The 13,874-nt window shown below is 36.2% G+C and overlaps 1 protein-coding gene across 1 annotated transcript in view; it reads right to left on the reverse strand.

Annotated features, from left to right (window-relative positions):
- LOC106177362 (reelin) overlaps positions 1-13,874 on the reverse strand; it is an 84,547-nt gene that overhangs the window by 46,259 nt on the left and 24,414 nt on the right. The window contains exons 28-45 of the mRNA XM_087015990.1: positions 10,577-10,725; positions 9,950-10,157; positions 9,403-9,647; positions 8,828-9,010; positions 8,027-8,300; positions 7,466-7,606; positions 6,742-6,916; positions 5,884-6,083; positions 5,649-5,725; positions 5,316-5,475; positions 4,953-5,067; positions 4,376-4,587; positions 3,853-4,073; positions 3,387-3,537; positions 2,879-3,137; positions 2,182-2,326; positions 1,379-1,486; positions 925-1,093 (exon numbers count right to left, since the gene is read on the reverse strand). Coding sequence (XP_086872116.1) covers positions 925-1,093; positions 1,379-1,486; positions 2,182-2,326; positions 2,879-3,137; positions 3,387-3,537; positions 3,853-4,073; positions 4,376-4,587; positions 4,953-5,067; positions 5,316-5,475; positions 5,649-5,725; positions 5,884-6,083; positions 6,742-6,916; positions 7,466-7,606; positions 8,027-8,300; positions 8,828-9,010; positions 9,403-9,647; positions 9,950-10,157; positions 10,577-10,725 — 3,192 coding nt within the window. The remainder of the gene's footprint in view (positions 1-924; positions 1,094-1,378; positions 1,487-2,181; positions 2,327-2,878; positions 3,138-3,386; positions 3,538-3,852; positions 4,074-4,375; positions 4,588-4,952; positions 5,068-5,315; positions 5,476-5,648; positions 5,726-5,883; positions 6,084-6,741; positions 6,917-7,465; positions 7,607-8,026; positions 8,301-8,827; positions 9,011-9,402; positions 9,648-9,949; positions 10,158-10,576; positions 10,726-13,874) is intronic.

The raw sequence follows: 13,874 nt of genomic DNA on the forward strand, positions 1-13,874 counted from the left end.
TGACCATCTTCTGACATAAAAAATTAGATGCCCATCAATGTGAACCTGAAAATTCTGACTGTCTTCCCAAAGACCCAGAAGAAGGCCTCCATCTGCCCTTCTATAGTACAGTCACCTTGGGCCAAAACATAGGATAAACAGGATTGTATTCCTTACAGTAACAAATCATTCTTATTCATTCATTTATACCCACTGCTGAACATTTTAGATATATATTAGTTATGCTCACTTCGGGCCTACACAGCCATAAACCTGATCACACACAGCGGGGAACATCCGTGTAGTCACCTGAGAAAATTGTTATCAGTTTCCAGTATGATGAACTTCAAATTATTACAATACTTATATTTTGGACACCTAAACTGGAACCCCATGAAAAATGTTATGTGCAAATAAACAAAATACTTGGACTCTTGACTTGAGCATGTTGCTGAGGCTGCTGCTGTTCCACCCAAAGGGTGAAAGATAATATAATAATGATGATGATGATTATGATACAGTTTTAGTTTTACTACTTCTGTCAATCTAGTACATCTTTGCTATAATCGTTACGCCTCCTGACAAGTTGTGTGTCAGAAAAAATCAATGCTCAGGTCGATTTATTTTCCAAAGATGACAAACAAAGGGGATAAAAAGCAATTACTGAGCGACATATGTTAAACTTCACCTGATGAAGTAATGAATAGACAATAAGACCTTTTCTCTATAATAGAAGGTCACATAACATGGACTAGGAAACAAAGGTTTGGAAAGAGAAAACAGTCCAAACCTTTTCAAACATAAGTTACTGTCAGACATCAGACCCTTCTTTTTCAATTAAACATCATGTCAGTTGAGAAAACATGATAATGATAATTTTTTATTGTACCAAAAGGGAGGAAAAGAAATATGAAGCAGCACAATGATTTATTATCTGTCGCTCACCTAGTGTAGTAAGGCAGTGGTAAGATCACCCTCTTCCAGTTAAAGAACACATCTGACGGGAATGTGGTATCAGTGTGGAAGGACACACAGTCCACACTGGACGGTAGGCAGTGACTGGCCACCAGTGACCAAGTTTTCCCCATGTCCAGAGAATACTCTAAATGGATCCCTGGTGTAAAACAGTGCTTTATAATAATAATAATAATAATAATAATAATAATAATAATAATAATAAGGGAAAGAAGAATTTCATCAAGCAACATAATGGTTCATTTTTTAAATCTTTATATTAAGTTTGATATATATAGTAATAATATTAATGATTAACACATCTGATTCAGTGTCTTATTTCCCTTCACTGGGCATTATATTTCATAGTCCCTTTAGCACTACCTGTTTAATGTATACTTGTAACAAGTGTTAAAGTTATAGTTAATTGGTGCAAAACTCTTACCGTAACATTTGTCCATCTTGTTACAGCCCATGGCAAGTTCAAACTGTACAAATGTGTTCTCTCTGACGACAATATCAGAAGTGACTGCAAACCGCGGTGTACCTTCACCTAGAAAATAGCAAAATTTAAACTAATTATAATGTGATGTTTCTTGTCATTTGCAAAGTTAAATTCAAATTCAACATTGCGTTCAGTGAGGGGGCTTAGTGGGTCATACACTCCCCCAAGTTTTGGAAGTAGCACCCCTTTCTCCCCTCCCCCTAAAGGAAAACAAGCAAACAAGACAAATCTAAGCAATATATTCATCTATGTGCCCTGCATATCATATAAATTGCCCTTGTCTACTATTTTATATTTGCAGAGTGAGGAAAATTTTTGTCATTGTTCAACAACCTCCAGCTAATTCTTGGATCTGCCAGTGAAACAATATATATTAATAACTCACTGATATCACTTTTCTGAGGTCTGCAAAACAGCTAACTGACCTCAGCTAAAGTCTATAATTATTGTATAATGTCAGAAATTACAGAAATCTAAAGTGCATCTGTTAAATTACCTAGAAAACAAAGTATTGTTTCCAAATTTAGATAAACCCTTGCTATAAACTTCAATTTCAAGTAACTTAATTGATATAAAATTATTAAATAATTAAAATCAACCAACTCCCTGACAGAAATATACCAGCATTAAAACATCACAAAACTCAAAATAAAGAATATATTCATTTTCATACAAAAATTACAAAAACAAATCAAAATTTAAAGTCATATACTAAATTTAGTGTAACACCACTGACCATCTACCTGAAAACTGTAAGGCATATTTTCCAGGGTGACATACACCTGTCTGCAGTTGTCCACCGGCAAGTGTCAACCAATGTGTGTCTTTCACGGCAACAAAGTCATCCTGTAGGGCCACCTCCCCCATAATGTTACCACCAATAAATATCTGAGAAAGCAAATAAATAAATAAAATAAAAACCTATCAAATGTCATGATGATTACAATTAAAAACAATAAAAGATAAAAATACAAGTGCATCATTTGTTAAAGTAGTAGTGTTATAAGGCCTGTTGTTATTTATAATTAAGCAAACATGGAAGACATCTTCTATATCTTTATTGATAAATATCCTGAATAAAATGATATGAAAGTTCATTCTTTCTTTAAAATATTAATAAAATAAATAATATGATGAAATAAATTTTTTATTGCCCCTTGTGTAATGATGGTGAAGAAGGCATTTTTTAATTACTGAAACAAGTTTTTTACCATGTTTTTTTAACCCTCTATCCAAGGACATTGTGATATGTTCAAAGGCATTTTATGAAAGGTTGAAATGATGTGTCACACAATAACTGATATAAAAAAAAATTTAGTCTCCTTAGAGAAAATTTATCTTTACTATTTTTACTTCTAAACAAAATCTGTTTTTTTCTCCCGACAAAAAGCTTATTATTTATATAGTTATCATTAATTTAGTAAGGTATCTCATCTTTACATCATCAAGAGCCCATTCATCCCTGTAAGTTCCATCAGAACTGGGCTGCCACCATCTCACTCTGACAGCCTTCTCTCTGGCTTCCTCTGGCCATGGTAACGCGACATACTCCGCCATCTTGGATGTGCCATTGAACGAGAATGCTTCCATCGTGGTCCATGATATCCCGCCATTGGTGGAATACTGCAGGAGCACTGGCTGTGTCGTGGGGTCAGAGGTCACAGGGCTGCAGCCACGTTTTATTGTAAACTGGACAACACTGGAATTTATGGGACACAGTAAATACTCATCATAAAATACTTTAAAATTTATGCTTATTTTGGTGGTTTTTCTAATATGAATGTCATTTTTCCAAAGGTAATACTAACCTGCCTTGGAAGATTTGTTTCTTGATATCTTGACATGTACAAACATCAATATTCTTACATGCCCTCATATGCACATACATGCACAAACATGTACACACATACAAATATAAGGTAGTGCACAACACATTGTTCAACACTACCTGGCCTGAGTAAGGTCAAGGTCCCTGCTGACCAGTCCTCTGACCCCTGAGCTGGTGGTGTGGAAGGCATTCCCTGTGACCAACTGACCACACTTCTTGGTCAACTCGCCCCCACTGTGTAACACCCACTTCCTGTCTGAGATGGCTGCATCTAAAAGAATGAACAAAATTATTTTCTCAATTAGAAGAAAACAATGAATGAACACTTTAAGTTGCAGATGAAGAAAAATTAGAAGAGGAATTAAACTAAGCTACAAGAAAATATCACAACATAGATATTAGAATTTTATTTCTTTAATTTTCTTTAAAAAACCTTAACTTTAATACAATGTGATAAACAAGCATCATTTTTTGACAAAAATAAATTAGTCTCAAAACATTCTCACTCAAAATTATATCTCTTGACCAACTATGTTCGAAAAACCTTAAGTTAGTCCTTTCCACAAACAGACCCTGCCATGTTTACCATTGAAATCATCCTTCAGGTACTTAGGGTTCCCCTTCGCGGTTTCACAGCCGCTTCCATCATATGTATCATCGCACTGACACAAAACTCCAGCGACACAGGTGCCATGTCCACTGCAGTGATCTCTACAGCTATTCCCTATGTAGACATTGTCCAGGCTCCACTCCGGGGTAAATTCTCGTTCACCAAAATACCCTTGATACCAACGGAAACGTGCAGTCCTGGAATATTTTTGAAAGACATCACTCACAAACAGCTTAACTTAATGAAAATACATAATAACATTTTGGGGATAGCAGCCTAAATGTATATTTTTACACACTATGAATCCTTCATTTTTAAGAAAATAAACCCGCAATGCAAAAACAGTAAACTGCAGTACTGATATCTATGATACTGTATCTTTATATTCTCTTTTATATCACAAACATTAAACCATCATGATATATCATTTTCACAATTCAACTTATGCTGTCTCTGTGACTAATAGATAGAATATCACCACTCCTTTATTTCTACCTACCCACAAATTTTCAATCCTGCCAAAGGCACTATAATTCTCCTCCATTTCTTGCTGGTTCCACTATAGAATACAGTGCCATCTATACTTGAGTGGGCACAAGCATCCCCCTTACAAGGTGGCACCACTAGTAACCAGGACAGTCCTCCATCCTTTGAATACTGAAGGTACACTGGGTGTTTGTGGTAGGAATGGATGGAACAACCAACATTTATCTGAAAATATCAGAATGTTGTTTAGTGAACTGGAAATTAAATGTGTGCAATGTCAAATATGTGACAAGTAGCAATCTCATACATCAGTTACTAAATCTTATCATAAAATGGCAACAGGAAAAGGCGCCAATTCCATTACAGATTATAACTGGTCTTCTGCTGCTGGTCTGGATGATATTCACACATGGCATACATTTCAAGTGTACTTTCTTCAAAAAAAATGGTGAAGTTAGTTTTCAATACTGAGAACAATTATATATGGATATAGGAACTAGTTTAATGTACAAAGAAATTTTGAATATAACCCTAACCCAATGATTAAAATCAACACAATGACCGCAAAAATACTAAAAACAAAATCTCACATCAAACTGCACCACAGTTTTTTCCCCAACCTCCATGTCGTTGGTAGTGATAGACTTCTCACCGGGACCTCTCTTATATACTATTGCCTTGGAGCCAGTCAGTGGTGTATCTGGCCTACATTGGTAAAAAAACGTAGGCAAGGTATTCCCAAAATGTAACAAAAAAGTTGTACAGTTATATTATGTGAATTTTATTTGAATATTTCTCGCAACCATAAGATGATTTATTTGTGAATATAAACAAACTTGTATATGTAGAAATAAAAACATTTCCAAACTGAAATATGTTAAACTATCAAATCCTATTAAAAATCTCAAAAATCACTTGACTCAGCACCCCCCAAAAATGGTCAGTTAAATTACCCTGTGTGATCTGCGCAAAACTCTCCAATCCTTCCTCCAGGCCAAAAGAGCCAGAGTGCTGGGTCAGGTTCAGAGTCAAATGTTTCATACACGGAGGTAGGGTGCATAGCAGCTCCTCCTATGTACAGACTATCGATTGACCAAACAGACTGCATGTAACCTGAAATAAAAATGGGTAAAAAGTTACTGAAAGTTGTACAATGCACATCAGACAACATGAAAAAAATCCAAGAAATTTCAACACTATTTCTGTAAACATCAAGTATTTTGTACATTGAAGAACCTTTAACAACATTAACACAAAGTGAACTGATACACCCAACTAATATTTACCTCCATGTTTGGGTTGCCAAAATCTGAACCTTGTTGAGTTACTCATAGCTTGCCTGGAATTTGTTATACTGAAAAATCTGGAAGAGAAAAGAGAATTTCATTTCAAATTGCAGCTTTACTATCATATCTTATCTCATAACTACATAAATAATTATATAAAAAACATTTACCAACAAAATCTCTATTACCTCTTGATACTTTAATTTTGAATAAAAAAGAAAAGAAAAAAGAAAACCTTCTTCCAGCAGACGGAACAAAAAACAGCTCTTTTAGGAGTTGCCAGCTAACCCCGCCATTGGTTGAATACTGCAACAGCACACTGTGTTCAGGCGACCATGTTGGATGCACTTCATTGCAGCCATATTGGAACACAAACTGCAGAACCATAATTGCAGATGCATCCAAGTCTCTTGTAGCTATTAGTCTAATGGTGTCCTGAGGGAAAATTACTCTCCTTAAAAAATCCTGAGTATCATTTTTCTGTTTCAAAAGCTTCTTAATTAAGACAATGGCAACACATAACACAAATTCTGGATCTTTCAAAGAAGCTATTTAACTTCCATCAGGAATTTTTCACGGTATGTACCTGAAACTTTTAAAATTAATAATAAACATTTTTCACAACGGCAACTGTACTTAAAATATTATCTAACTTTGTGTAATATCTTCTAATTATATATGGGTAGTTGCTATACTACATTGTATCAGTCATGCAGTCACTTAATTACCACTTGGAGGATATGGAATGCTATTGGCACAAATAAAAATCTGCATTTGTTGGAACACCAACCAAATCCCAATACAATTATTGCTCATGGACCCCATATCACTTCCTATTGCCCCAGCAACTGACTACATAATGAAGTCATCCCATGACTTTTAAATAAAAACAATTAATTTAGGAATAATTCACCTAGCCATTTGCATAGATAACGCAACTTCTGCTTTGATACCTTTTCTCATTATTATATAATAAGCAAAACATTTAATATTTCAAGGATGTATTTCCCATCAATTCCCTCTCAGTATAGTCTTTTTTTGTAAATACTTCATTCAAATATACGTCACAATATCATTTAACAATCTCACTTACTTTGTAAAAAGTAAGAGAGTTCCCAAACTGTATGACACCACATATATTGGTCACCTCTCCTCCATATATCTCTGGCCATTGGTCATTCTGCAGTTGACCATCAAAACTGTCCTTTAAATACCCAGGCAACGGGACTTGAGGTACACAAAATTCACCAAAATATCCCTGATCACATCTGTAAGAAAATTATTTTCACATTTTTATGTCACTAAAGCATATGCAGGTTGACCCGGAGTAACAATTAGAGTTTTTTTATTTTTTAAGTTCACTAGCTCCTTACTCTAACAGTATATGAAATAAAGTTATATTAATTAATTCAGCAGCAGACTTACAAATTACCACAGTAATTCCAATTATATTCAAAACTTTTCCACTCCCACACAACATTTTTTTATGAAAATATCTGGTACGTTTGGAACAGGAGCATTTTAATTGACTCAATATTGCATTTAAATCAATATATCTAAAAGATGATATTATCACTTATGAATTGATTAATACATTAAAGTGGTAAATTTGTTACAATCAGCACAAACCAAAGTTTTATTGAGCAACCTTCAAGTCAAAATATACTAAATTAGCACAGTTGTTGTCCAGGCTGACCTCAAGATGACCATGATGGTCATATGCATGAAACATTCATTGTTTGATTAATTTCTTTAGTTCTAAAAGCATTATGCCTTTAAAGGGAGAACTTTCTATCAGACTGCCACTGGTTACCTACACACAGTGTCCATTTCTGCAGTAGCCATGCCCTGAGCACATCCAGGCACAACCGTCACCCAAATATACATTGTCCAGGGCCCAGATGTTTCCACGCGAGGTTGTCGTCTGCTGTAGCCAGCGGAATCTGGTGGCAGGAGACCTAATGGTGAAAAGAATATTAAGTAACATTGTTCAAAATGTTGAATTTTTGGATGCTTCTTTTATTTGCTTGAATGATCACCTTGTCTTTTAAGCCCTTCCCCTCACCAGAGTACAATAAATTTCAAAATAAACAGTGTCCACAGTCCCATTATTTCTGAATAACATCTGTTGCAACAAATCACTTGGCACAGTTGGCTGAGAATAGGTGCATGACTGTGTTTGTTCCTGTGACTGTATGAAAAAAAGTTTTTCAATCAAACTTGTCAAACAGGTTCTTTACAAAAAAGCTCATATTCAAGTATAGCAAAAATATATATACATGCACACGTGTGTGCAAAGAAAAAGTTATGCATATACACAAAAAAGAACTGAAAAAAATGAGCTGAGTAACCTGAAATTGCTTAAAAAATACACTAACACTGCATTGGCAGGGAGGTACATGGTCACCCTAGTCCAGTTTGTGTGGGACTCTGACGAGAAGACACTGCTGAGATGATAACCCACGCAGTTGGTGTCAGGCGGCAGACATTCCTCCACCACTGGGTGCCATGTTCGCCCCATGTCCTTGGAGAACTCCAGCATCACATGGTATAGTGAGGAGTATGCCCCGCCACAACCCATGGCCAGATCAAACTGCAGGAACGAGGATGGCATCACATGGAAGTCCCAGGTTTCTGCGTACCTCTGCACAGCTGCAATGTTGAATAAATATTATGATCTTAGATGATACCAGTTCATGTTATTAGTTTTATGTGTGAATCAAATAGGCTGTATCAAAAATATTATTCTTTATGTTATGGTAATTTATATCTCCTAATTTTTTGTGGCCACTTAACATTTCCCCATTTTAATAAACTGTTTCTCTGAAATGCCAAAAATTTTCGTGCAATATGCCATTTAGTTCTAGTGTTTGGATTCTAAAAATGACTATGTATAATGATTCTTTTAGTGTACAAGCAGAAAGGGATAATTCTGCTTTCTATACACAAAAGTACAAAGTCAAAAGTGCACTACTATTCTATCTTTATAGTTTGGGTTTTAAAAGTTAATTTTGAAAATTACCACAAGTTCTGCATGGCAGTAGAAAGGATGGCTTTTCTCTGTGTAAATAAAACATATTTCAATTTATTGAACATTCACAGCTTATATATTTAATAAATTCCATATGACCAAATTATGCTATTTTTCCCAAAAGACACGCATCAAAATGTTGACTCACCATCTGTTTTACTGAACTCCAATGCCAAGTCCTTGGAGTCACATGTCAGTCTTGGCACTGCATTCTGGGCCATGAACCAAACGTCCTGCTGCATGGGAGAGAAATCATCCTGGAAGGTGGAGCGCGTGGTCTCATTAATACCTATGACTATGCTGTCTATGGACCACTGTGCCCTCTCTTCATCTGTGAAAACCAATATAATAAATAAATTCCACAGTATATTTGTTGATTCATCCAATTGTTGTTTAAATCAATAAAGAATGGATATTAATTCAAAAATAAAATACTACAACATATTAACGGTCGGTGTTATGAGCATTGACCATATTGTATGTACTGTTTGTAAGTGTCCAGTATGTGATTTCTATAGACAATCTCAGCTCATATTCCATCTACCATTCATACAGGGTAAATGTCCAGTATGAGTTTTAATTGTTGAATAAATAAATGTATTAAAATTAAAATTGGTCGCTTTAATTTTCAATCTTTGGAGAGATCAGCTGGTCTATTTTAAATATTGAGTTACAATATGTTCCCCACAAGTCTTCATTAAGAACTTTAAAGTTAAAATTTACCTTCTGTCCCTAATGCCTGCCACCATCTAAATGAAGTCATTTTGCTTTTGGCGCCATCTGGTAGCTGAATATTCACCACTTGTGATTGGTTGCAGCATGTAAATGGATCCAAGGACCGCAACAAATGCCATGTGATACCATTATTGGTGGAATATTCTACAATTACCCCTTCATTTCTTCTGGCTGGTTTCCTGCAGGATTTTGTGTTTTCATTGCTTCCAATTCTGATGTCAAACTGAAGCATTCTAAAATGAAAAAGTATGGTTGTCAGAAATATATAGTTTCACATAGCAACAGTAACTGCAATTATAAGAACTGCTATTCCAAAACATCTGAACAGTCAAATGATACTTTTAGTGACAGTTAGATAAAAAACTATAAATTTTGTTCTCTATTTTAATTTTTTAGGTCTAATTTGATAAAAGGCATTTAAATACACGTTTCATAGTATACCAAATGATCAAATTTGGTAAAACATAAAATTAATTGTACAAATCAAGTAATCACAAACTCATTGCCCAATTAACTTTCAGACAAAAAATCTCACTTGATGTTAGATATATCCATGACAACGGTTTTGGCTTCTCTAGTTCCATCACCATAGAAATAAAGTGACTTTCCAACATCGATGACACCACAGCCTGCCCCTAATTGCCCCCCATGGATGTTATCCCATAATGCACTGGGTTGGTTCATGTTGTCAAAGCGATCAAATTCTCCATGAGACCCCTGACTAGGCTTAGTGCAATTTGGCTCTGAAGTAGAAAAAAATAAATAAATAAAAGAAGTAAATAAAAACTGTGCATTACAATATTATTATGACTGAAATGATACCTGAGGCATGGAATTCTTCAAAATAATATATTACTCTTTGAAACTTTTTCTAGTACATCATGAAACGCTGGAAAGCATCAAATAATCTGAACAGAAAAACTGAGACAAATTATCTTTGGAAATGTCTATGGTATCATAAAACAGTATTAAAGTGCATTGTACATGCTTTAAACCAACAGAAACTTAATTTGTTAGACAGTTATGGTTCAATGTGCTAGTATACACTGGTTTGGCTAGATCTTGTTATTAGGCATATATTTTAATTCATAACAATAATCTATAATGAACCATGCATGCAACAAAAACAACATGCACATGTTCATGCTTGCACATGCATTACCACGGAATCCCTTGAAACAGTCACAGGTTCCCCGTCTACACACCCCTTGACCACTGCACATTTCTGGACATGGCTGACCAATGTAAAGGTCATCAAGTGCAAAGCCTGCTGATAAGTCCCCACCCTGTAACCACTGGAACTGCACTGGTCTGAGAATATAGGGGAATTAAAGATACATGATAAATTTGTTGAGTAAAATGTCCAAGAGAAATATGTACAGGTATCACCTTAACTCAAATTTCTTATAGTCTAGTGGGATTTCCACAAAAGATGAATGGTAGGGGCATTTTGGGGTAAAAGTTGGGAACCAGGCTTATTGGCATAATTTTGGGATGCTGAATCCGATTTACCCGGTTCCCAAGCGAAATTTTGCGTTTTTAACGGTCTAATTTGCAAAAAAACAAAATGGCCACCAGATTTCCTATTTTCTGCAATATCTCTGGAACTAGACAGGCAAATATTACAAATGAAGTGTCTTTACCTATATTTTCACGGTCGAGGAACATTATTAAGATGTTTCTGTTAGAATTAGATTTACGCAATTTTCCAAAATATGCAAATTAGGATCGCCATTATTGAAAAACCATTTTACTTCTGTATCTATGTAACTAGGCAAGCAAACATGACAAATGAAGTGTCTACACCTATGTTCTCAGGGTCAGGGAATGTGATAAATCAGATGTCTTGTCTTTTGGGTAGCACTGACTTTGTGAATCGTGTCCGAGTAGCACCTTTTATTGTTTCTTCCCTGTATCTGTCAAACACAAGTCAATCTGCTGATAGTTAGAACCTGCCTTCAGAACTGCTTTTGCGTTAACTAGGCAAGCAAACATGACATATTAAGTGCCCACACCCATGTTTTTAGCATTAGGGAAAGTGATTAAGACATTTTCACTATAATCAAATCAGCAATGAGTGCTACACTGTCACACTGTAGCAATTATTCGAATCTGAATTGAATTTTGCAATTAAATACTGCGCTGCCATTGGGATGTAAACATATTGGATCACACAACTGCCCCTTTTACCTAGATTTAAAAAATATTACCTTATTAATGCAATGGAGGGATTTGCCGAATCATGTAATTCATGTGATGCAATGTACAGACCTCACATTTAAAATGGATTTTTTCAAACATATTTTCTTTTTTTCCCATATATTAGTAATGGATGAACACTTGTTATCGTGTTCGATATGGCTTTAATAAATCAACCCGTGTGAATACATCATCAAAAATTTAATTTAAATAAGAATTCATATCAGCGTTATAAACAGCGCATGGATAATTTTATAGCTGATAACAACGAGGTATTAAATTCTTATGAACTCGATATTATCAAGAATATCAGTTGGTAAGGATTTTCTCTCACACAAAAGAATCATCAAGACAAATGTGAAAAATGGCAACTGATAACAACGCGTGCAGCCTCTTCTAGCTGCAACCAGAACCCTCATTCCATGCAGAGAGGTTTCTGAGAGTATGATCCAGTATTGTGTTACACGCATTAGTTAGAGATTGCATAAGCTTGTGCCGATTTGTAGGCTGGACGGGACTGCTAGCGATTTATGCCCACTGGTATTCTATAGAATTCATGTCAGGGGAATTTCGTCGGCCAAGGCAACTGGTTTACTTCTTGGTTTTGCAGAAAAGCAGTTATTGCATGGGCATGGTTTGGTAGGGCATTGTCATCTTGCAGGATGAAGTTGTCCTGGAAGTACCTTCTTGCAAATTGCAGCAAGTACTCTCTAAAATGTCCCTGTATTTTATCTGGTTGAAGTTTCCGTCAATTGCCACCAATATTGTTTTGGCTCCAGCGTGGAAACCGGCCCATACAGAGATACTGCCACGGCCACAAGTCACTGTAGTGTGACACAATCCTCGTGCAGTAACTCGTCTGGAAACCTACTGACTCTGATTCAGCCATCGCGGTGGTGGAATTCAAACCCTGCCTCATCTGTAAAAATCTACATGAACCCAGTGCTGTGCCTGGAACCGCAAATGGCGTCTAGCCCACCATGTTGCTCTGTTCATAGAGTTAACCAGCTAAAAGTAGCCTTGCATTCACTAGAGTTCTAGAAACATGCTTTTGAATGGTAATTTGCCACTCATTTTGTACAGCAAGAGTTGTCTTTATCCGGTTGTTACGACATAACCGCAGAAGCAAGCGGTATTCCCTTCTGGTGGTGACTTAAGGACGTCCTGGCCGTGGTGTCTGTGTTAATGCACCAGTCTGGGCGTGTTTCTGTAAGACGTTAGAAACTGCTCCCTAAGACACATTCAGCTGTCTGGCAATAGCAGTTTGCTTCTGTCCATTCTGACATAATGCAACAATAGTGTGGCAAGTCGCTGCCGTTAGTTCACATACCGTAAGGTCAGCTAAGAGTCTGAAACATATCAAACTCTTCTGACTGGACGCTGCCGAAATAAAGAGACTTATTCTGCATAACTGCTGCCCTTTTATACGCATTCTGTAACCAGCCAAAGAGGACTGCTCAGAGAAACTGCCACATATTACGTAATATAACCGTGCTTCAGAGAAAGCAGCCTAATGAACAATAACCAACAAACCTGGCTACACATATACCTGATCACAATTGTCGTTTGTGATAAATTTTTCTAAAAAGTTAATTTATTATCAACACTTTCCTTTTAAACTAAAATATTCCATATTAAATGTCAATATGTATGTGTATACTTCAAGTACACTATGACATCTCACCTCATTCATTTCAGCGATTTTTCCATTAGCTTATTACTGGTTACCCATTGGTATCGTTTCATTTTAATTAACAAAATTTCTTGAATTTTTGCTTTAATCTTCTGATATTCTATTGAATCCAATTAATTGATTGACGATACGAAAAGCATTTCTGTGTTAATAGCAAGTCTGAGCAGTTTCTCAAGCTTCTAAACGATTTCCTTGAGGCCAAATCTGTAACAGGAAGGTTAACAGAAGACGTATTCTGCCCTGATGAAATTAAACTAAATGACTCCTCACCCAGTGGCGGATTTGGGGGGGGGGGTCAAGGGGGCCCTGACCCCCCATTCGAATTCTGGTCCCCCCTTGAAATTATAATTTTGACCAGCTGAATCATAGTTGTAAACCATATCAAATGGCACCGTTCGCCCTCTTAAATACCAAAATTTTTCGTGGCCCTTCAACAGGCCCCTAACCCGTTGCCAAGTGGGGAGGGGGGGAGGCTTTGCATCCGCGGACTCCCCCTTCAAATAATCCTGGATCCGCCTCTGCTCATCTTGCCTTATAATTGATGGGCAAGCACTGGCAATTTCACTGG

The sequence above is a fragment of the Lingula anatina genome, chromosome 6 (assembly GCF_051362555.1).
Source record: "Lingula anatina isolate TDL-2025a chromosome 6, LinAna3.0, whole genome shotgun sequence".
Classification (NCBI taxonomy): Eukaryota; Metazoa; Brachiopoda; class Lingulata; order Lingulida; family Lingulidae; genus Lingula; species Lingula anatina.